The sequence below is a fragment of the Mercenaria mercenaria genome, chromosome 2 (genome assembly GCF_021730395.1).
Source record: "Mercenaria mercenaria strain notata chromosome 2, MADL_Memer_1, whole genome shotgun sequence".
NCBI classification, from domain to species: domain Eukaryota; kingdom Metazoa; phylum Mollusca; class Bivalvia; order Venerida; family Veneridae; genus Mercenaria; species Mercenaria mercenaria.
In genome coordinates this window covers 43,338,700-43,364,314 of record NC_069362.1, presented here as the reverse complement: position 1 = coordinate 43,364,314, position 25,615 = coordinate 43,338,700, and the positions used below count along the sequence as shown (strand labels likewise).

Here is a 25,615-nt window from a genome sequence, read left to right as displayed (position 1 = left end):
GCAGATTAAACGGTGATGCGTAATAATAACATGCTTGTGACATTTAAAAAAAAAGTATTACAAACGTTATCTATGATAGATGTTTTAATACGTAATTTGTAAATGGCACACGTGAAGAAACAACTAGGACTTTTTATTTTTATTTATCAACAAGTGCATATCAAAATTATCGTCTCAATTTTATGAAAAGGCTATATTATTTCCTTCATTTGCATGCAAACAACTGCTGATTAAAATACTAAGATCTCATGACAGTCTTCTCGATCCCGCAGAAAAGAAGATTTAAATAATCAGTTATTCATCTATATCTGATCAATAAAACTTTTGTTCAACTTTTATCAATAATTACTCTCATTATCAGATCACATATACCGACAAACAAACATTTAAGATAGTCGCGGAAGAGACCACACAATTCTCACGGTGTGTGAAAATTTTTAATCAACCGGCAAATTCTGACCATCGAAGGTGTGAAAAAATTTGACACCTCTACTCGAGTTTGCCAGAAGCAACAAAGAGTAAATTAATACACAGGGACCAGACGTCATGCTCGAGCGATCGAGTTATCGATGCTCGACCCAGCCGTGGTAATTTCGCATAGAAAATAGAAGGAAATCGGCCGGGACCACATGAATTGCTCCAGTGAGCCAGGGTACTCGAGTCATCGATGCTCGAGCGTGCGGTGTTTCACTGTATCTAAATTATCCCTAAAACCATAGTAATAATGTCTATTTATTGTTTAATTTTCCTTTAGCTTTAAACATGGCAAATAGTAATTGAAATTTACATGTTAACAATATGTTACAACTTTGACTAAAATGAAATGATCTTAATACACTCTGAATACTCTTAGAAACAGTTCTGTGATATAACAGGGTTATTACAACAGTAGTTTGATCCGAGTTGCTGTTCAAATGGATTTTGGCAGGCATGGATCACGCAAGTCACACAAGCTGAAAATCCAGGAGAGCTGACTACATCCCAAATCACCCTACTCTTAAATAACCATTTTTATCATATATGTTAACCACTTTTCTTTTTAATTGAACCAAAAATGACAATAACTTTGTCCTGAATATTTTTGAAAGTAACGCTGGCATGCTATGGAATTGGATTTCCATCTAGTACAAATCTAAATTAATATTTTGATTTCTATGAGTTCTGATTAATATGTGAAATACAATTCATATTTTTTAATATACAATATTTATATTGATATGATAAAACAGAAACTCAGCTTGGCAACATTTTAAACAAACCTTGTAGCAATCGTTGGCTATAAGCTGTAATAGACTGAAGGACTCTCCTGATGTCTCCATCTTCAGGTACAACTCCCATGCCAGCCTGGCTTTCCTGTTCATAATATCTGAGAGAAAAAAACGACAACATTCAAACTTTCATTCAAGTCTAAAAATTCATTTCTTTTTCCCTTCTTAACCTTTACCCTGCTAAATTCACTGAAAATTTACTGACTGAATAGCAAACAATGCAGACTATGATCATGGTCTGCACTGGTCGCAAAGGCAGAATCACTTGCCGGCAGCAGGCTACGGGTTAAGTTCATACATCCTATATTAGTGCAATCACACCTGAAACACTAATTTTTTATTTTAAATATTTACGAAAAACCTAAATCCCATATTCATTCAATTTGGCTGATTACAAATCAAGGGGAAGATTGGACAGAGATGCACTTGATCAAGTGTCAAATGTTATAGTAAGGGATGCAAGGTTTAAATCCAGTGAATACTATTATCAGACTACATCCCCATTTTTCTATTTCATTCAGTGATTCACATTTGTACCATGTGACTGCACATTTTATTTCCATATTACTAAGATAGGTACAATATATTTCCTAGGCTATGCAACAACTTTGATTGCAATGTTAACTACACAGTGAAAGTCACTGACCCATGAGAGAATCTGCATAAATAACAACATAAATGAGCACCTGATGTGATGCCTCTGTATATACTTTAAGGCTGTGACTAAATACAGAGTTGGTGCGCCCGTGATATATTACAGACTCCGGTATATACTGGATTAACTAAATTTGAAAAAAAATACCTTAAATGTATATATTTTGTAACCATGGTGATTCTAACCCTAACCTTTAGTCAATATATTATGCACATTATACACTAAATGCATGCGGACATGCAAAAAAATGAGTATTTTGCCGTGCGTTCCATTTGATAATAATTCCGCGCATGCGCCGAATAGCTGCACCAACTCTGCAATGAGAAACATTCATACTTTAAAGTCTTGGTGTGACATTTTTTCCATATTTTACTTAGAAAAATAAGCACAGAATGAAACTATAATTTAACATTTTTATGTACAATATATATAGCAAATTATATATATTTTGGTGTTTCTTCAAATAGACATTTGTCAAAAAATATTACCGTATTGTACAAAACAATGTTAAATAACTTGATAATATTGCCCATTATCTCCCATAATGTAAGGTTTTGAATGCTAATGCAGCTGTCAAGACACACAAGTTTACATTAAAGGAGTAAAGCCCCAATTTAAAGTCACATTCAAAAGACTGTTGATAATTTTAGAGGAATGTGTGAGTAATTAATTTCACAATCCATTATATCTTAACACTGGACATTGGTATTCACACACTGCTCAATCCCAGAGAAATTAGTTTAACCCTTAGCCTGCTAAATTTCTATAATGGACTTGTCCATCTTTCAATTTGGACAGTACTATTAACTGTTAAAAGGGGTGTTTACCAAAAAAATACTGAATGAATGGCAAACAGTGCAGACCATGATCAGACTGCACGGATGTTCAGGCTGATCTTGGTCTGCACTGGCCACAAAGGCAGAATAACTTGCCGCCTGCAGGTAATAGGTTAAATACTCAAATATTTTGCGACGAAACAGGAAACAATACTTACAGCATCTAGCTAACCAGCTAAGGTATGTGTAGTCATTCTTTATCTTATCACTCTGTATTAACAAGAACACCTGAAAAATGTAGACACAGGGATAAGTAAAATATTTTCAGCCTAGTATATTGAAATATCTCTTGCTCAACATCTAGGGCTTGAACCCCAGGGCTAACCAAAGCAACTCATATGGTCCCCAGCTGTTTTCTCAGTTTTGGTTGCTCCAAACCCTGGATATTCAGGCTTTTGTTCATCTCATTTCGACTTTGAGCAACTACTTCTTTTACTGCGTTTTTTTTCCTCCAGAAATAATTAATATCCCAGATAATACATCATTCATTAAGTAATGACTGGCTAACTTTTAATTCAGCCCTGTTACCCTTTTGTTGCCAACTAATTGTTATAAAAAGAAGAAAGACAATATCACTAAATGCAGACATCAACAAATTCTTTGAAAGCAAGTTTTCCTGCAGAACAACCAGCCAAGGACTTTTAATCATCCGGTGACAGTTGTAGTTGTCCTGCTATTCTCTTAAAGAACAAGAGCTGTCCGTAAGACAGCCAAGCTCGACTATTCGAAATATTGTCACAGAAGCAGGAAATTATTACCCAAAATGTTAAATATCAAGAGTTTTAAGTTCGAAAGGGGGACCAAAATGCATATCAGAGTTATGGGACTTGATGCTATCAACTAGTTTTATAATGCATTAGTTTTGGAGATAGTAACTTGCATGTAAAACTTCAACCAGAATTTTCTAAGTCCAAAAGGGGGCATAATTTGCTCAAAATACATGTTGAGAGTTATGGAACTTGACCCAGTGAGGCTGGTAATTGACCTAGAAAAAGAATAAATAAGTTTCAAAGCTATATGCCTTTTGGTAATAGCTGTATGTACTTACACGCAAAACTTTAACCATGATTTTCTAAGTCCACAAGGGGGCATAATTTGCCCAAAATACATGTCAGAGTTATGGGACTTGATTCTATCTACTAGTTTTATAACCCTGAAGACACATGTGAAGTTTCAATTTAATATCTGCATTAGTTTTGGATACAGTAACTTGCATGTAAAACTTTAACCAGGATTTTCTAAGTCCAAAAGGGGGCATAATTTGGCCAAAAAACATGTCAGAGTTATGGGACTTGATCCAGTGAGGTAGGTAATTGATCTAGAAAAAGAAAAAATAGGTTTCAAATCTATATGCCTTTTAGTAATAGCTGTATGTACTTGCACGCAAAACTTCAACCAGAATTTTCTAAGTCCAAAAGGGGGCATAATTTGGCCAAAATGAAGGTCAGAGTTATGGGACTTGGTGCTATCAACTAGTTTTATAACCCCGAAGACACATGTGAAGTTTCAATTCAATATCTGCATTAGTTTTGGAGATAGTAACTTGCATGTAAAACTTTAACCAGAATTTTCTATGTCCAAAAGGGGGCATAATTTGGTCAAAATACATGTTAGAGTTATGGAACTTGACTCAGTGAGGTTGGTAATTGAACTAGAAAAAGAATAAATAAGTTTTAAAGCTATATGCCTTTAAATGATAGCTGTATGTACTTGCATGCAAAAACTTAACCAAGGTGTGACGCCGACGCCAGGGTGAGTAGAATAGCTAGACTATTCTTTGAATAGTCGAGCTAAAAATGAATTTTACAGACAGAAATCTAGTTCTGGACTTACAAGCATCAAGCTAATGCGATGAAAACAAGGTATATTACAGACTGGGACAGACCTTAGCTTTTAATTACAAATGACAGATGAACTTCCATTGAAGATTTTGTAGCTATTCAGCTTCTCCATCAATCTATTTTAGTTGAAACTGTTTTTATTTTTTTTTTTGGGGGGGGGGGGGGGGGATACAAAATCACACTTGTCCTGCAGGCTGTTTATTATAGCAACTTCCACTGGCTCAAAACTAATTTCTACTTGTCTTTACAAACTGATTAGTGGTTTTGTCCAGCCTCTGCTAAAAGGCACTTCCTTTAAAAGTCTAAAATCGAAGACTTATGACTTCTGATGTAATGTCAAGCACACAGATTCACTGAAGACACAAGCCTTTCATCTTTAGCTAACAATTCCATTACCTAAAGATCTCTTCACCACAGCTCCTTTGTAAGAACCATCATAATATAATCATGTGTTTTATTATGTAAATATAAGGTAACTTTACCTCCTCTGCCTCTTTGAAGTTGCCTACAGCAGCTTTTGCTTGAGCATAGTTGAAGTTAAATGTGTCATCATTGTAGAAATAACTCTGAAAAATAAAACAAAAATCTTCTAATGTCCTACATCATACAATACAAATTGAATTTTAAGCAATCAATCTGAAATTTCTAAAAAAATGCATGTACCAATAAAACCTGAACTGAACGAAGATACAAACACCTATTGCTAAAATGGCAGTGAACAAATTAACACAACCAGAATTAGACAATAGAACTATAGAAAACCCTCAAAACTGCCTATCCTTCAGTCAAAAGTTTTCAGATCTGTGGACAATACAATACAACCTCCAGGGAGCAACATTTCAGGGAGGACCAAATATTTTTATTGTTCAGAGGTTGTTGCTTTAATTAAGAAACTTTTACACCGGAGAATATAAAAAGTTGCCTTTTACTTGGAGACATGCAGAGATGTCATCAAAAGAGGTTAAACTATAGCAACACAATAATGTCTAACCAGAACACCAATCTGGCAGAGTAACATTTACAAAATTATTATCATATGTGACAAAAGCACTTTTTCCTTAGCTGTCAGCATTCTTGCAACAGTGAAACTGAAATGACTATAATATAAAGTCTCACCTTTATGGAGTTCAGATAAATGAGGACGTCCTCAAACTGTTTCAGCAAGAAGAAACAAGATGCCATGCACTGTCTACCAGGAATTGTATCTGAAACACAAAATGTAACTTGTACTATTGTCTCTATGTTGAAAGATTTAAAAAAAAACACACACACAATAACAAATGGGATTCTATTTTCTTTCTGGTAGTCTATTTGTCAGTGAACTTTTAATGTTGAATTTGTTTTCTTCAAAAAACATAGAATCTAATGGTGCCTATTGCTCAAAATATTACATTAATATTATAAATACTGTAAAATCAATTAAATTTCATGGGCATGACATTTCGTGGCTTTGGTCAAAACAGCAATTTAGTGGGGATATGAATTTGTGGATTTTAACTTTCGAACAAAAAAATGAATGGGAATTTTATCGTTCATTGGAATTAAATTTCGTGGATTGACTCAACCACGAAATCCACGAAAATTTGTCCCCCATGAATAGTAATGATTTCACAGTACTTAAAAGTAGCAAATCAACCAGGTTTTTCATAATGGAAGTAAACTGGCAAATAATTTTATAACCATCTCACAAAAGACAAAATTGTAAAATCTATATCTCTATTTTCTTTCACTGGATATGGTACATATTAAATGTGTACTGAATATTAGGTGATATTTAAGATGGTTTTATTGTCACTTAAATTCACAAATAATATGACTCGCCTATTTAAAATATTCATGAATATAGTCTGCATTATGTCCTAAAAAAAAATCCTCATGTTTCATGAATTTATAACACCACAAACAAGGCTGTTAACCACGAAATCACTTAACAAAGTCTTAAGAACTTAAATATTTGACTACAAAGACCTCTTTAATATATTGTAGAAATTCTAAGTCAGTACTTAACATTTTAGTTAGCATAAGGCATCTATGACAGAAAGGAATTTAGCTTTGCTGGGTATATTAGTGTAAAACATCCGAGTATTGATTAAAGTATCTGAATTTTGAACTATCTGAGAATTAAAATGAGCCGTGCCATGAGAAAACCAACATAGTGTGTTTGCGACCAGCATGGATCAAGACCAGCCTGCGCATCTGCGCAGTCTGGTCAGGATCCATACTGTTCGCTAATGGTTTCTCTCATTGCAATAGGCTTTGAAAGCGAACCGCATGGATCCTGACCAGACCACGTGAGTGGGCAGGCTGGTCTGGATCCATGCTGGTCACAAAGCCACTATGTTGGTTTTCTCATGGCGCGGCTGAAATATGTCCGAGATTGAAGGTTCATTATTCATCTGTATCTTTATTCACTTCTTTTCAATAAAATTCTAAAATTATAATTCATAAATAATCCATCTTCTTTATGCGTTTTGGCAGGTATAAACCACAGCTGGACTTCGGAAAATCCATGAATTGATCCATCAATTCTTGGATGATTTGCCAAATGTCCCCATGTGGTTTATACCTGCCTAAATGCATATTTTCAATCCTTATATTTGTATTTGCATGAGTAGCAGAAAATCATAATATAGGTCAGACTACAGATCTTTTAATATAATATTTTGATAAACAGCCAATAAGACAGTGCTGTGTTAAATTGCAATTTATATTCTCATAGAAAACCAATTTCTGATATTCCTGTACAAAATCTTTGAATCTACTTAAAAACTGTTTGGGTGTATCCATTAGAATTTGACCTTTATTGTTAGAAAAATTAATTTGCATCTGTTTGCCGACTCCGATATTTTTTTTAACCAAGCCATTTTCAGTCAAATCATGCATGCAGTCTCCTGGGGTCCGGTGATAACATTACACCAATGTTATTCACAAAATGAACAATACTTTCTTTCTATACAAAACATACTGTGAATTTAAAAGTAAAATAATATAATATTATAACACAGTATGCTCATGATGATATATAAGAACAACTGTTAGTTTACATACTGGTAGAATTTTAAAATATATCTTAGAATTAGTATGTTAGAGAAATACTGCACGCACAGCAAACAAGACACAAAATAACCAGAAATTAACACAAAAACAACAAAGGAGAAACAATATGGAGATATATAATGTTGATAAACACCGAACAAAATATCCGCAGAATATGTTTATACTGCAAAAATCGAGTGTAGATTAGCTAGAAAATTTACAGTGGGAGGGGTAAAAAAATTGTAAATTCCTAAACATTTCACCAAACTAAAATTGCAAACTGACACAGAACCGATTGTCATCTACCTACCACTTTCACTTGCAGACCCACCAACAAGTTGGAAAAATTGTTGAGCAGCCTTTAAGCCTTCTCTCTGAATTGAAAATAAAAATGTTTGGTGTATACTTTGTCCATGTTTATCAGCATTCACTCCTCCACTGCAAAATGCATGCCAGGGTAGGCAAGCTAGATACAATCTGAGCAAGTCTCTATCATCATGTTTACTGATCAGACACATTTTTTTCCATTTTCTCCCCCTGAAAGGACTGTTTTGCATTTTTTGCAAAATCATCAAATTTAACTCATGTTTCAGTTAATACACCATGGCAATAAAGTCTTATAAATGACAAAGAGTGGTTCTGAACATCTAATCACAAGAAATGACAACCATCAGTACTCTTTGTTTTGCTTGGTTTTTAGTCACACCAACAAAATTTAGATCAGATGGGGACTTGTCCAGTTTTTGATAGTGGAAGAAGACCTCAGGCCCCCTCTGCATTCTGGCATTATTTCATCATGGGCACTTGATAGAACTACTGACCTTCCGTAATCAAGCTATTAGCTTTATATTATGGAGACATCTATACATGTATATTTACAGGAACATTTGAGGTGAACAATAAACACGGGTAACAAGAGACTTGCTCAGGGCATAGCTCATATCTATAATGTATATACAAGTGGTTACATTGTCTGCAATTACGTACCACATTCACTGGCGGAACCACCAACCAGCTGGAAGTATTGCTGAGCAATCTTCAAATGTTCTCGCTGTGAAGGAGAAAACAACCATGAAGTATCAAATTCATTCTTTCTATTTGTTTTGTTATAGTGACTTTATTTCTTTGGCACATGGATTTGTTTACCCACACATATTACATTTGTAAGTGGTAACTTTCCATCTTTAGCGGGAGAGGAAGATCTAGCTTGCCCAGTCTGGAGAATCACAAACTTTCTCCAAGTCAGCTGTCTAGCTGCTTTACATTGAAGAACTCTACAAAGTAAGTTTTCAATCCAACAGTGGCAAGGGAAAAGGGAATTGAGGGAAGCAGCCTTAACTAATGGGCAATGCAGGCCACTTCACTGGACTGAATACTGTCAATTCATAAATTTTTGCGAGGGATTCATTTTAGCTTTATTTGCAAATAATTGATAACTAATGAACGATGCTTGCAAACGTGCTATAACTGCAATCAATAGCCCTTTGCTATAAACAGCACATTCAACATATTTCACAAGACAGCAATATATTGTAAATATTCTACCCCACAAAGCAATCCCTATTTTATATACAACAAAATTTTGACTTCGCAATGCATCTGATTTTACAGTACCAATTTCTAACAATATCTCGCTTAAGGATTACCTATCAATGTTTCTGGAGTTCAAACCAGAAATGACTTATCTATAGCGAACAATATTCCTCATGGACATGAATCAGGGCCTGTATTCATCAATGTTTTTTTTTTGTCTGAAACTTAAGACTTTAGACTTAAAAAGGCAAAAGTTTCTCCTTATTAAGTCATTGTTAAATTAGTTGCATAGCGATCAAATTTTATATGAATTAGCGACTTATACTAAGCCCTATTTGAAGTTCCATAAGGCTTTAAATTTTATTTTGAAAACAGATGAAACAGCTGTCCAAATAGATGTTATGCACAATCATACGGTTAGAACAAGAGCACCGCCTTGCGGGTGCTGACGCTCATCTGATTTTTTTTGTATAATAGAAATATTGTCCTACCCATGATTTTCTAAGTCTAAAAAGGGCCATCGTTCTTGCAAAAAGCAGGATAGAGTTATGTTTCTTGATGTACAGTGTCCACTTATGATTGTGAAAAACTGTTGCAAGTTTTAAAGCAATAGCTTTGACAGTTTATGAGAAAAGTTGCCTTAAACATAATACTCAACCAAGAAAATGATTTTCTAAGTCCAAAAGGGGCAATAATTATTGCAAAAAGCAGGATGGAGTTATGTTGCTTGCTGTACAGGGTCAGCTTATGATGGTGAACAAGTGTTGCAAGTTTCAAAGCAATAGCTTTGATAGTTTAAGAGAAAAAGTTGACCTAAACATAAAACTTAACCAAGAAATCTGATATTTTCTAAGTCCAAAAGGGGCCATAAATCTTGCAAAAAGCAGGATGGAGTTATGTTTCTTGCTGTACAGGGTCAGCTTATGATGGTGAACAAGTGTTGCAAGTTTTAAAGCAATAGCTTTGATAGTTTAGGATAAAAGCTGACCTAAACATAAAACTTAACCAAGAAAACTGATTTTCTAAGTCCAAAAGGGGCAATAATTCTTGCAAAAAGCAAGATGGAGTTATGTTTCTTGATGTACAGGGTCTGCTTATGATGGTGAACAAGTATTCCAAGTTTCAAAGCAATAGCTTTGATAGTTTAGGAGAAAAGTTGACCTAAACATAAAACTTAACCAAGAAATCTGATATTTTCTAAGTACAAAAGGGGCCATAAGTCTTGCAAAAAGCAAGATGGAGTTATGTTTCTTGCTATACAGGGTCAGCTTATGATGGTGAACAAGTCTTCCAAGTTTCAAAGCAATAGCTTTGATAGTTTAGGAGAAAAGCTGACCTAAACATAAAACTTAACCAGGCAACGCCGACGCAGACGCCGACGCCGACAACCGCTCAAGTGATGACAATAACTCATCATTTTTTTTCAAAAAATCAGATGAGCTAAAAACGCTACTTTGAATTCTGCGCATGAACTTTTATAGTGACAGCAATAAAGGGAGGTAACCAAAAAGAATGGATTGAATAAAACATTCTAGTATTGCATCAATATTCAGACAGGCAGTCACATTTTAAACAAAGGCATTATGAGCTTTTAAAACAAGGGAAACAACTTCTTATAGAATGCAGATTATTGAATGAACACTGTTTGTCAATCTTAATCCTATCTATGTTATTTCAATGCAATGGAAAAGTAACTTATCTATGTTACCTGCATTACAGGATAACACAGTCATGAATCTCAAAATCCTCAAATGAGCTGCTCCATGTTGTTCGCGAACGGTTTCTCTAATTGCAATAGGCTTTGAAAGCGAACAGCATGGATCCTGACCAGACTGCGTGGATGCGCAGGCTGGTCTGGATCCATGCTGGTCGCGAAAGCACTATGTTGGTTTTCTCGTGGCACGGCTCAAATTGTTTTCTTTGATTTCCTCATATTTCTAGACATTTGTCGCATACTTTGATGCCTATATGCAGGCAGCGGAGACTTTTCTATTCCCACCAGTAGCTTTTATCAGCATAATTATTTAACCTTGTGAAATTCTGTGGGTGTATTTCTCAAAGACATTACTTGATTTCATCTTTAACATACTTTTCTTTTCAAATAACTGAACAATGACTTATAAAGGCTTTGCTCAAATCTATCTGCAGAAATTATGTTTGCCTAGAGGTATGAAATGCATAGTTTGCAGTTTGAATCGTACCAAGTCTCCTAAGCTCACAAACTGGAGCTGTCACCATTTTCCCATGTTTTTTTTTTACCCAGGTTCATTTTTAGAGGGGCTAAATACTCTTTCAAAAAATGATCCATTAGACTATTACAAATTGAAAAGTTGAGGCAGTGAGGGACAAAATTCTTATATATTTTTTTAATTTAAAGGGAAAATAGAGGGTGAGCGAAGAGTGAAGAAATACATTTTCCTTGTTTTGACTGTAGTTTAAATATAAAATACCTTAAACAAAAAGTATACCCCTTTTACATTAACAATAATTTATCAGGGGATTGAAAAAAAACATGGGTACTTTTTGGTTTGGGTACGTTTTGACCTGTATGCCCACAACAGAGAAAGCAAATGTAATTACGTAAGGGGGAATAACTTTATGCAACTACATGTAAATACAAGTTGCTTCATCCTTAGTTCAAACCTTTACCCTTACCCTGCTAAATTTCAATAATGAACTAGTCCATCATTTAATTTGGGCAATACCATTTATTATTTGAAGGGGTGTTCACTGAAAATTTATTGAGCGAACAATGCAGACCATGATCAGCCTGCCCATCTTGCACTGGTCACCAAGGCAGAATCACTTGCTAAAAATATAGTTTGTTGCTACGTATCAAATTTCTGAGGGGTTTAATGTAACACATTATATGCAATACTGCGACTTTCCAGCATTTCATGGAGGAAGATCTCATGGTGCCCAGAGACCTCTGGGCACTATTTCAGACCTGGGCAGACACCTGGGTAGAACCACTAACCTTCCCTAAACCAGCTGGATGGCTTCCTCATAAAATTCTTCATCTCAAGTCAGGTTCAAGCCCACATTGGTGAGAGGCAAGTGATTCCAACTCAATGACATTCACTTCTCACCCACAGCTATATATTACAAACCTCTTTTTATTAACTTGAAATGATATGACAAAAATAAATTTAAAAAGTCCAACTAAAGCAGTTTATCATTTTCAGGAATAAAGTTAAAGTAGAACTGGTTCTTACAGAGCCCTGTTCTTGTCCTAGTGCAGCATTAACAACTCCCTTCAAGATGTATTCCTGTGGTGTGGTTGGTTCCAAGTCCTTTATCAGATTATAGGCCTCTGTTACATCATCTGTAATACACACTAACTTTAGTGAAGAAAAATCAACTGTTAAAATATGTAGCTGTCATGACTCAGTGGATATCAAAGTCTTTTTTGTTGTTGTTGCTGTTGGGTTAAACATTGCACCAACACAATTATAGGTCATATGGCGACTTTCAGGCTTTGATGAGGGCGGAAGACCCTAGGTGCCTCTACTTGCATTATTTCATCACAGACTCCTGGATAGAACCACTCACCAACTTTAAGCCAACATCTCACATGAAGAATCCAACAACCCGAGTGAGGCTCAAACCCTCAATAGTGAGGGGCAAGTGATTTTAAGTCAGCCACCTTAAGCATTTACCCTTGGAGGCCTCCTCGAATGCGAGAAAGATTTGATATTGCTTACTAATGAACTTACTTCAGATCATGATATTGTATTTACATTCAGATGCCATAAGAAACTTTTTTTTACAACACCATGTTAAAGAGAAAGTAAATACTTCCTACTACCTATTCTAAGCAAGCCAAGTGAGTGAAAAAGTTATACTTTTAAATACAGCACTGGATAGTGCAAAAAAATTTATACAAACAGAAAATCAATGCAGGTATTTGAACAAGTTAAAATGTTTGACACATGTAATGGGAACTGCATTCCAACTAAAAGACGTATGTTAAAGTTCTGCCTAAAAATATAAAACCTTGTATAAAATATCTAATTCAACATGCAACATTCTTAACCTGGTTATTGAATTTTTGGTTACTACTTCATATATTTCAACACCTGGTATAACAAGAGCTGTCGGAGGACAGCAACGCTGGGCTATTCAACAGCCTTGTCGCTTGAATGAATACGGAAGTCGAAAAAGGGGCATAATTTAGTAAAAAAGTAAAATAGGGTTATGGAACCTGAATAGTGCTTATCAGCTCATGACAGTGGACAAGTGTATGAAGTTTCAATCCATTCCCATTAGAGGGTACTGAGATACCAGCTTACATATAAGAATTTAACCCAAAAATCCTAAGTTGAAAAGGGGCATAATTTTGTAAAATGCGAAGTTGAGTTATTGACTCTTTGCACTGCATGTCATATCATGACAGTGAACTAGTGTGTGAAGTTTCAATTCTTTCCCATTAGTGGATACTGAGATACCAGCTTACATACAAAAACTTAACCAAAAATTTCTATGTTGAAAAAGGGGCATAACTTTGTAAAAAAGCAAAATAAAGTTATGGGACCTGCTTTGTGCATGTCAGATCATGACAGTGAATAAGTAAGTGAAGTTTCAATCCATTCCCATTAGTGAGTACTGAGATACCAGCTTACATACAAAACCTTAACCAAAAAATTTTAAGTCAAAAAAGGGGCATAATTTTATAAAAAAGCAAAATAGAGTTATGGAACCTGTGCAATGTAAGTCAGTTTATCACAGTAAATAAGTGTGTGAAGTTTCAATCCATTCCCACAAGTGGTTACTGAGATACCAGCTTACATACAAAACCATAACCAAAAATTTCTAAGTCGAAAAAGGGGCATAATTTTGTAAAAAAGGAAAACAGAGTTATGGAACCTGTGCAATATAAGTCAGTTTATCACAGTAAATCAGTGTGTGAAGTTTCAATCCATTCCCACAAGTGGTTGCTGAGATACTAGCTTACATACACAAACTTAACCAAATCGGGACGCGGACGCGGATGCATGGGCGAGTCCAATAGCTCTACTATTCTATGAATAGTCGAGCTAAAAAGGAATCCGATCTACAAGCATTACACTGGTCCAAGGAGGTAACCACTGTACTCTCCCTTACTTCCGTAACTGCAATCAGAGGAGGTAATAAATGAATTCTCACTACTACATGTGGCATAAGGAGTTACCTACCTTGTTTCAGATAATAAATGACAAGATTTAATCTGGCTTCTGGTATAACATCAATCAGGGGAGGTAAACACTGCAGTGAACCTTCACCTCCTCTGAACACGACCTACAAGACAAGTATATAGTATCAAAGCAGGTGTCCTAATACAACATAACAGTGAACAATAAATGACCCTAAAACTATATGCAATTTAACACCAATGAAAAATTACAAGAAATTTTTCATTTACAGTAGAATACTGAATTAAGATCCCTGAAATTATTTTGACGGTGTATAATCTTTGTCGTGTTTAAATAATTATATTAAAACATGATTTTGCTATATATTAATTATTTAGTAATGTACACCACTGTGATACTGATAATTTTCTGTATGTTTCAAACTACAAACCAGATTATGTTTGATGAGGTCTCTTGCAAAGATGAATGAAGGTGATGCTGTGTCTTGAAGATTTTTTAACTCTGCCTGAAAGACAATGGAACAAGGTAAGTACATTCTTTATAACCATGGTAAAAGTAATTATATAAAACCAGGTTTCATTAAGCATGATTTTCTGCTAAAAATACCAGTTTACCCACAAAAAAAAGCTACCAGACATTTCTTCAAACACATTTAATCTTTACAATTAATGAATACCGCTTTATGCTGCTGATAAAGCCTACATAATATGTACAGTCAAACCTGTATCAAGAAGACTGCCAAGGGAGTGACCCAATGTACCTGCTTTAGGCAGGTGGCTGCTTAAGACAGGTGAAAATTAAAGCAAAATGTCAATTCAGGAAATCAGCAGACTATATATTGCTAAACCCTTAGCCTGCTAAATTTCTAAAATGGACTGTTCCATCATTCAGTTTGGGCAATACCATTTATTATTCGAAGGGGTGTTCACTGAAAATTTACTAACTGAATAGCGAACAGTGCAGACCAAGATCAGCCTGCACGAATGTGCAGGTTGATCTTGGTCTGCACTGGTTGCAAAGGCAAAACCAATCGCCGCCAGCAGGCTAAGGGTTAATGTAAATGGCTGTTTAATACAGGTGGGCACTATACATGCACCTATTTTTACTCCTGAAGGGTGGAAATTCAGATTCCGTATTATGTAACTAAGGTCATGAATTCTTTAGTAATTAGATTTCACATTTCATTTAAGTTTAGTATCTTGCAAAGGAGAAAACTATTATTTAGCCTTGACGGCTATAATATGACAAATTTAATATGTGAAATAAACTGGACATACCTCTGCAGCTTTTCCATTATACAATCTGAAGTGGTTGCAAGCTTTTAGATTTAAAGCTATAGCACTGTCTGGATACTGTTGTAAATATACTGCTAAAACTTCCTGTAATTGAAAACAATTAATATATAGTGTCACTGAGAAAACTTCCATTTTTAGTATGCTGTCATCAGAAAGTCTCGACAACCTGGTCATTAAAAACTGATTTTAATCAGAGCGTAACAAAGTGTGACAAGATCATTACTGACACAATGTCATCTTTTATCATGTTGTAACTGTTCATGTTTGTAGCTAGAAACTGTTATTTTGTCTATGGATATTTTCTGTTTCAAGGTCTATTCTTTCAGTATTTATAGTGAAAGAATGTACAAGAGTTTTAGGCAAGGTTTAGCATCTGGGTTGAACCAAGGACCATCCCAAAGGTACCTGAATAGCTTCCCTACACAAAATAATCCACTTCTGACAAGGCTTCAACCTGCGTCCACAGCAGTAAGGGGAAAATGACTTAAAGTTAATGACCAGTGTCATTCATCCATAGAAAGGCCAGCTACCGAAGTGATGTAAAAGATCCACTAAAATGTTTAAATAGTATTATCCATGAATGACAACATTTTGATAGCTCAATAAAAAGTAAAAGAAATCAGACTATTGCCCAACAATACAAAGCCTCTATCGTAGGGGCATTCTTCATGATTGCTTCCTTAGGAACAATTATTTTATACACTGAAACTATATTATATGATGACCTGCATATTTTTAAAATAACACTCCATCTATAACAAGGTTTCATGAAAAAATTCTTTGATTTTAAACATTGGGTCCATTTTTTGTGACTGACAGATGGACAGACAGACAGACAGATGGAGATAGTAAAATGATGTGGATACTGCCTTCTATGGTCAAAAACACTTTGTACTTCTAAAGTTATAGAAGACTCTATCATCTGTGTTTGATGGAATAAAAAATGGAGACAACAAATAATGTGCAAGTTTTCCATATTGTCTTCTATGTATGAACTGTTTCATGAGAAAAATCTCTTGTTGTTAAGTTATTGTAGAGTGCAGTTTTATGTTTAACTTCTTGACAATATGTTGCCATAGCAACTACATTTATTGACACAGCAATGAAATAAAAGAATGTGCATTTATTTTCTCCATATTGCCACCTATCCATGTACCAAGTTTCGTGAGCCCTTAAAATTATTGCAGGATACCTTTGTGTGACTGATGTATGAACAGTGGGTGGGAAGGTGGCTAACACAAAGTCCCCTCTAGCTAAACATCAGCAGTGGACTAATAACAGACACAAATACTAGAAGACACTCTAAATGGCAGGACTGAATATATTTAGTGTAGAAAACACCTACCTGAGAAACATCATAGTAATCTAGTTTGTAATAGCACAGAGCAACATATACATTCAATGCCAGGAAGTCCCTGAAAATAACAAAAGCATAGGTTCAATGAAAGTGAAACTCATACATTACTCATGCAAATCTTAAGGTCTAAATTTTACTTTATGCATACTTTCTTCGGTCTCAACCTCATTGCAATTTTTCAAACTATTTACTTTTAATAATGAAACAATATGAAATAACTCTACAATATACAGTAGAGATTAATTATGAAAAGCCACACAAGTTTTTTCACCCTTGTATAACAAAGGAAGACTTTCGGCCACCTCCCTGCTGAAAAATAAGTTCTTTCTCCCACTTATGGCTAAGAAGAAAATTCTCAGTATGTAAAAGTATGTTTTTTTGACATCTTAGGAAGTCAAGCTAATCTCGAGTTATGAAGCCACCAACTGGTGGCCTCTGTTACAGACCTCTATAAACAGAAGGGCAAAAGGCCCATTTTAACAAAATATTGTCCCCAAAATGGGCAATTATCACCATAAATTTCTCAATTTAAAAAAGCCAGAGTTTTACTAATAAAAAGCCCTGAACCATAATGCACTGGCAGCACTGCCACTAAAACAGTGTACAAGGCATGCCTAAGGAACGCGTGTGGCATTTTAAACCAATTCAAAAGTTCTGATGAAATTGTTTCTCTTTCCTATTCCCATCTCAATTTACAAATGCTCAAGTCTCTATGTTAATTCACAAGATAAAAAAATGATTATGATAAAGTCACCTATTATCAAGAAGAATTCTCTTGTATATATCTATAGCCTCCTGGTAGTGAGATCTGAGATAATGTATAGATGCGAGCGACAACTGGTCCTCAATGATGTCTTGTAGTTGCCCATGGTAACCCATCAACCGTTTCTCATCATTAAATTTATGTGACAGATGAAATAACAGTCGATTCTGTAGTCTACAGTGAGGGGCTGAAAATGATAAAAAATTACCTGTTCAATAAAACTGTTTCATGGGGAAAAAGAATTTTGCATTTAAAAATACCTAGCTATGGAAAAATATATTCATTACATCTTTTCCCCAAATTTTCTGAAATGCTTTAAACAACAAGATTGATGTCTACATTGTATGACATTATGTCCCTTCAAAGTGCATGACAGAATATTGTAAGAAAGTTGATAATGTATTTACCAAGTTTCATTTGAATAGGATTGAAACTGTAAAACTGAGTACCTAAGAAAGTGTGCTGGATGGACAGACAGTTTAAACACCATAAACCTTCCTGGTCCTTGACAACAATGGCATAAAAAGAACTGGGTACTGACAGTGTGTTCCACTATTTGAAGACCTTCCAACTAATACTAGCTTACATACCAAAGCTTTGGCAAAATTTTCCAAGCTAAAAAGGGGCATAACTTTCTAAATTGTAGTCAAGTTGGAGATACGGAACCTGGCTAGGAACAGTTGTTTTCATGATGTGAGTGTGAAGGCATTCAATAGTTCCTGTAAAACCTGTTTACCTGCAAAACTTTAACCAAGACTTCTAAATGGAGAAGTGGTCCAATTTTGCCAAAATGTTAGGTCACCTCATAATGCTAAAGACATGTGCGAAATTTATAAGCATTTGGCCTAGAAGTTTTAGTAACATGCAAAATTTCTGTGATGTGGATGACAACAAAAGCTTGAATATTTGAAAATTTAAAATAGTCAAGCAAAAATATACCTGAACTGATGGACATAATGTACATTTTGTATATACATGTACCTAAATATCAATGTACATATTTTAACTGTTGTCTCAGTTTAAACCTCTAAAAACCTTTGCACTCTTCCACAATATTTTTGGTCTAACTTGTATGGATATGTGAAGGCATTTATCTCATTTTTCAGAAGGAATCTGAGGTGTCCAATTACAAAACACTGACATTTCATTGAACTTTAGACATACCTATAGAAACATTTAATATAAAACCTAGCTTTGCAATCACGTTCTTTTGTGTAGCAAGCCAAAAAATTGAATTATAAGAAACTTTCAAAAACATTAATTATCATTTATACTACTACTGTATAGCATGGATGAACTGAACATGCTGTTCATGTACAGTACTGAAATTTTTGTTTATTTCTGATGAAATTATCAAAAAATAAGATGACACTCCTTCATAAATATACACAAAAACCATGGCACACACAACCAACCAAAAAGGAATATATATATGATGATGATAACAACAGATTAGAAGAAAAACATGTTAATAACAAAAGGCAGCATGCATTCATAAAACAACACAATGTCATGCACAAAGACATAGAAATGAATCTACAAAAGTTAGCAAGACAATGGCAAACAAGGTTTTTCATATTCCGCTGATAACTTCTCAACCATCCTGATATATAACAATAATATTTGAGCCGCACCATGAGAAAACCAACACAGTGGCTTTGCGACCAGCATGGATCCAGACCAGCCTGCGCATCCGCGCAGTCTAGTCAGGATCCATGCTGTTCACTTACAGTTTCTCTAATTGCGATAGGCTTTAAAAGCAAACAGCATGGATCCTGACCAGACTGCGCGGATGCGCAGGCTGGTCTGGATCCATGCTGGTCGCAAAGCCACTATGTTGGTTTTCTCATGGCACGGCTCAAATTTTTATTTTCTAACTCAATCATTATTATTGTTATGCTGTAGTCCTAGCATGGCGTTATACAATCTAATTTTAGAAACTACAAACCACAGCTTATTCATCTATGGACTATACTTTTATATCCAACGTTTCCGAGAAAATGTTTAGTACATAGTCCTGTGATTTGCACACGCAATCTCCAAAAATGGAAGTTTTTTTTTATTTTTAACTAAGTTACAATCCAGAAGAAAATTACTTAAAAAGCACATAGTGCTGTGGTTTACATAATTATGTACTTAAAGAGTTCTCGTTTGAATATGTAACATTTTCATCAAATACTATAAAGTATCAAACATCATAAGGAATAAAGTAATATATCATACCCTGCAACCAGTGTTCGAAAAAAGGGAAATGCCTCAAGCAATATGTATCTGTTTCTATTTAAATAGTAATTTAACTGTACAGACAAGCAAAATACATGCACATGCTGCTTTTTTTAAAACGCAAAGTCATGCCCCTGGGTGTATGAACGAAGATGTTGTTTTTTGATGTTTTAAGTTTGAAGAATAAGACCATATGAAGGTGAATGTCATCTACATTATAGTATGAAGTTTGTTGAGTGTGAGTATGAACTAAATTGTGTCATTTATGTGGGCTGTAGGCAATCTGGTTTGTACAGACGGGTAAAGGTCCAGGTTATCTTGGTAGTTAAATTTCAATCTTGACTATAGCCAGTTATGATAACTATGCCATTTATATATATAGGTCAGTTTGTAGGTCTTGCCACTATTGAGTGCGAGTATGAACTAAATTGTGTCATTCTATGTGGGCTGTAGGACCAAAAATGTTGTTTATAAAGGTTTTAAGTTGGAAGGTGAAGGTCATATGAGAGTCAAGGTCACCTATAGTTAGGTCAGTTTGTAGGTCTTGCCACAAGGATTGTTGGGTGTGAGTATGAACTAAATCGGGTTATTTATGTGGGCTGATATAGGCAATCTGGTTCGTATGTACGGACTGACTGTTCAATCACTATATGCCCAGGGCATAACGTAAGTTTACAAGAACTTTTATTTAATCAAAATATAGGAAATCACCTGAACCTACAGATAAGTTCCAGCATTCTAAGCTTGAGGGGCTGGTTTGGCAGTGGTCCAGAGTTATCTTCCCAGAGAACTTTATAAACACCTATTTAATTTTGCATTCTGGCCTGTATTCTATAACAAATTTTTTGTCTTCCTGCTTACTACCATACTTTACTCGTATGCTGGCATTCTGTATTTTACAGTTTGCAAAAACTGAATATACTTCAAAAATGGCATTTATCAGATATTATTTGTAATGTCATGCAAAATATATTTCTCTTAAATTATAGCGCCTGCATGTGTCTTGTTCATCCCACTGACAATAGGACTTTGTGATACAATCATGTATTACCAAGTTCTTAAAAATATTTCCATCTTACACCAGTGTGTCAATATTTCTGAAATACCATTTAAATGTGGTTCAAATTTTTCTCATATAAAAACAGTGAAAACAAACTGACATATCGTAAAAACTGTCAGATGGAATTTGAAAATGTTACAGATTAGAATGTTGTTTTATCTGAACATTACTTGTTAATACAATTTTATGGTGATGATAGCTGGAAATTCAGCTTCTTTTGTACAGTTTTGTGACTTAAGTTTACAAAATGTTTTGTTTTATAAACGTGACTGCGTACAAGGTATTGTTTTGTATTGACAGTTCACAATAGGGTATGTTTGACTTTAATCAAAACTAATCTACAAAGAACTTTAGAAAGTTAATATTTTAACAGCTGCTGAACTTGTTAAGAGTAAGAAATAAGCAAATATTATTTCCAAGAAGTGTTGAAACTGAAAGCAAAACTTTGACCCAAATCATTAAAATGATTGTTGAAATCATTTTAAAATAGTGTCCGATTTACACTCCTAAATTTTGCAGATTGGTAATTCTGGCCAAAATCCTCAAATGACCTCTAATTCATTTGATCTTTTGAATTCCTGACATTTCTAAAAAAATCTTATCATATAAAAATGCTTGTTTCTTACATTTGATCGTTTGTTTCAATATCTTTACTTTTTTTCAGCTTGTTCAAAACTTTTATTTCTGTGACAATCAAGTGTCCCATATTTTAGTAAAAATCAAACACACCCTTTTTCATGCATCAACAGTTTTTTATATTTTTTTGTGAGAAAACTACAGAACAAACAAAGACTGACTACATGTAAACGCTGGAAATAAGGTTGAAAATGTATATAAATGTTCTTACAATTATCGTTCTGTAGGTTATCGATTGAAATTCCAGCTAGCTTCAAACCTACAATGGATATCTATATGTCAACATTCCACAGAAACTTTCAGAACAGTGTGCACATTATTCTTTACAAGTCAGAAACTTTTACCATTTTTTTAAAAATATTGCGTGGTATTAAATTTTAAAGCTTTTCAAATTTCTTGTTTAATTTCACAGAGGCAGCTACAACCCCATTTTAGAGTTATAAAATTCAAATTATTTCAAAAGAATTGTTAAGTGTTCTAAATAAGGCCTTTACTGGCAATCAGTTGTTAAAAGTTTAAAAAAATGTGTAACACAAATTTTCTCATATCTATCTGGAAACTTCAGATGAACAAACTGAAAGATATTTTTGTTTCACTCAAGGCATCCAAAATGAGAAATTAGAAGACAAACCACGAAAAAGACACAAGTCCTAAACTATACTGCCCTAAAAATTGGTGCGATACAAAGGTACAGGGTTGACAATTTATGCAATAAAGTATGTCAAGAATCTAGTTCACACTGTTTTGAACTTTACAGATAGACACAAACATTCCATTCATTACCATAAGTTATCAGCATGCATCATACACACACAATTAGACACCTATAAACACTACATCTGCACAACAGAAATGAGTAGGAATTAACATAATTAATCAAAAGCTGTTTGTAAAACACATATGCTCCCAACGCTGACCTACTCGAGGCGAATGGATATGTAATTTTTGTATGCTGTGACCTTGACATTTGACCAATTGACCTCAAAACCTGCAGGGGTCATCTACTGACTAATCAGTACTGGCAAATAGCCTATGAAAACTGAGAGCCAAAGCATTTGTTACTTATTAACTTAAAGTTTAGAGATCACTTTACCTACTGACCCCCAATAGGAGGAATATACTGACCACAGAAGTTTAAAAACTTAGGCCACTCTTAGCACTCTTTAGTCATAGACATGAAATTGTTTTAGTCTCCAGGTCACTGTAACCTTGACATTTGACCTACTGACCCCGAAAAGAATATCTACAAACTACAGGCAACCTATGAAGGTTGACCATAGTGAGACCAAGCATTCTCTAGTTACTTAACAGAAACCAAATGATCTACCGACTGACCAACAATGAGCAATTCATTAAACCGCATCTTCTTCAAATTGGGGGGTGGGGGCATAATTAACTGTAGCATAAGGTAGCATAAGTAAGAGAAACTAGAGTCCAGGAGTAAGCATAGGTAAAACACATTGCAAAAGTAGTCTCCATGTAATGCAAGAATATATTACACATAACATATAAAGTGGTTTAAAGCTACCAGATTTTTTTTCTATCTTTGGCTACTAAGCAAAACAAAGCATTGTTCTTGAAAAAGACAAGCAACAGTGTTACTTTCAACATTATATTCAACTTAAACTTATTCCAAGTTTCTTTGAAGTTTTTAGTTACATCCTTCTGATCAAGCTTTTGGCTAACAAATAATGATACTCCACAAGGTTTCTCATGAAGCTTCCATTTGAAGAGTACAAATACAATTTGAAACACCAATCATATACAGAATATAAAGGGAGTGTGGTCTAGTGGTTAAGGCGTCTGCCACTCAATCCATTGGTTGTGGGTTTGAGCCCCACTGAGGTCATCACCATATCTTTTCATATGACACCAGTTCTGTTTTTTCCAGGAAGCGTACTCAAGAGTGATTTAAATAAGCTACAATATTGATTACTACTGAGCTAAAAGTTAAATTAAGAAGTATAGGCTAGAGAAAATTTCTTTAAGAATTAGGGGGGATCTTCCAGATACAACATTAAGGAATATATAACTGGTACAGCTCTAACCATAATCTGGGTCACTAGAACAAGGATTTAACGGATCTAGGATTTTAATCATGGATTTGCGTAACTTGGTCATTATCAAAGTTAAGATTACCTTTCTGTGCAGCATCGTCTGCCTCTGGGTACATGCCCAGGAAAAAGTATGTACAACCAAGGTTTACAAAGACATCGGGGTGACAATTTCCTTTGTTAACTATTCTTTGGTACTCCTGTAAAATATAATTACTGCATTTTGAAGGATTTAAATACCTAATCTGTATGCAATTCAACATATTTTTTTGTAAAAAGTATATATTTAAAATTCTGTAACTGGAAAACTGATCTAATATTATATATTTTTCTCTCTACCTGTATAAACACTGCTAGTTTCTTTCTGGATGCAGTAACTTTACTTTCAATATGGTGTCGAAATTCGGAATGTTACACTTTGCACATAATTTTCCAGGCACACATTCAAAATCTACTTAAAAAACCTTAATCTGAAAACTTTATGTAAGATGAAAATTTGCCTGTAGCATGCAACTCAAAGAAATTTATCTGATACATTTTATCAGACTTTTTTTTTATTATGTTAAGAGATTTACTACACACACATATATACTGAAATCCTGATCTGGAACTTCATTTCTCAAACATATGCAGTTAACTATTTTCAACTTCATCAATGTGGGAAAAGGTTATGAATACATTTTGCTTAATTGTTACACTTGGAATAAATGCACAACTTTACATACAATAGACTTTTAGAATACCATTAGGTCTTTTAAACAAAACTCAAATAATTTCAAATTCTCATTGTTTGTAACTTACATATTAGTCTCTAAACCCCTTTTTGTTTAACCCTTACCCTGCTAAATTCCAACAATGAACTTGTCTATCTTTCAATTTGGACAGCACCATTTACTGTTAAAAGGGTGCTTACCAAAAAGATACTAACTGAATGGCGAACAGTGCAGACCATGATCAGACTGCATGGATGTACAGGCTGGTCTTGGTCTGCACTGGGCGTAAGGGCAGAATCACTTGCCGCCAGCAGGCAAACAGGTCAGTGCATTTTTTCATTTTTATACTTGATTTATGCACAATGAGAGTTTGATGGACATATTTAATGCTCTAACCTCCATTGCCCTTTTATAGTCAGCTAAATGGAAAGCACAATATGCAATCCATAAGTCGGTATCCTGATCTCCCTTTCCACTGTTTCTGTTGAACTGAAAAAAAAAATGAACCAACATAAAGTAATGCAAATCACTTTGTTGTGACCGAATTTTTACAGTTACATTTACCATTTATTCAAGTTTGCACTTCTTTGATGTTTTAGAACTCCAAACTCGGTATCCAGGTATTGCTAGCAATGCTGCTATACAAATGTATGAATGTTTCTCAAAGTTGAGAGATTACATACACATTCACTTTACCTTCAAATGTTGCAAATTTGTATCCTGGAGAAACATCAGTTTTAGTAAACCATGAATCTCATGCCATGAATTGAAACAATTTCTCGTAGAGGTTCTTCTGTGACATACTCTCATGATGATATACAAAGTGGAATAACCTTCAGTTTTCCCACATAAAAATAATATTGTCATTTCGAGAACTTAAGATTTAACATATAAGAATTTACCTCTAACAAGGTGATAGCCATGTAATCCTGTTTTCTAGAAATCTCAACCTTGGAATTCTCTTCCTTTTGTCTCTTCTTCTGGTGTATTGGCCAGGGCTTCAATGGCCGCTTTGACGTGAAGCATCTGCATAAAGTATTTAACTCCTAGGTACAGGGGTTTTCAAATGCTTAGATATCCCTTAGTAACCGGCTATAAAATTCAATACACATACTGCCATGTACAAATCTTATCACAATTAACTTTTGAAATGAGAGCATCTAAAACTAGATGGCCACGAGCAACATGTTGAGCCCGCCTGTTGTCAAGATCT

The 25,615-nt window shown here is 34.7% G+C and overlaps 1 protein-coding gene across 2 annotated transcripts in view; it reads right to left on the bottom strand.

Annotated features, from left to right (window-relative positions):
• The window catches only part of LOC128555037 (intraflagellar transport protein 56-like), a 28,569-nt gene extending 3,235 nt beyond the window's left edge, over positions 1-25,334 (bottom strand). Inside the window, exons 1-15 of one of the 2 annotated variants that reach the window (XM_053536394.1) lie at positions 25,305-25,317; positions 24,799-24,891; positions 23,775-23,889; positions 21,847-21,894; positions 17,708-17,903; positions 16,942-17,011; positions 15,579-15,680; positions 14,732-14,806; positions 14,344-14,446; positions 12,385-12,494; positions 8,624-8,687; positions 5,717-5,805; positions 5,083-5,166; positions 2,918-2,987; positions 1,260-1,366 (exon numbers count right to left, since the gene is read on the bottom strand). In XM_053536394.1, the coding sequence (XP_053392369.1) occupies positions 1,260-1,366; positions 2,918-2,987; positions 5,083-5,166; positions 5,717-5,805; positions 8,624-8,687; positions 12,385-12,494; positions 14,344-14,446; positions 14,732-14,806; positions 15,579-15,680; positions 16,942-17,011; positions 17,708-17,903; positions 21,847-21,894; positions 23,775-23,889; positions 24,799-24,804 (1,239 nt within the window). In that variant the 5' untranslated portion in view covers positions 24,805-24,891; positions 25,305-25,317. Of the gene's footprint in view, positions 1-1,259; positions 1,367-2,917; positions 2,988-5,082; positions 5,167-5,716; positions 5,806-8,623; positions 8,688-12,384; positions 12,495-14,343; positions 14,447-14,731; positions 14,807-15,578; positions 15,681-16,941; positions 17,012-17,707; positions 17,904-21,846; positions 21,895-23,774; positions 23,890-24,798; positions 24,892-25,304 lie in introns of both variants that reach the window. The other variant, XM_053536401.1, reaches the window with a different exon arrangement.
• Positions 25,335-25,615: the final 281 nt, after the last annotated feature.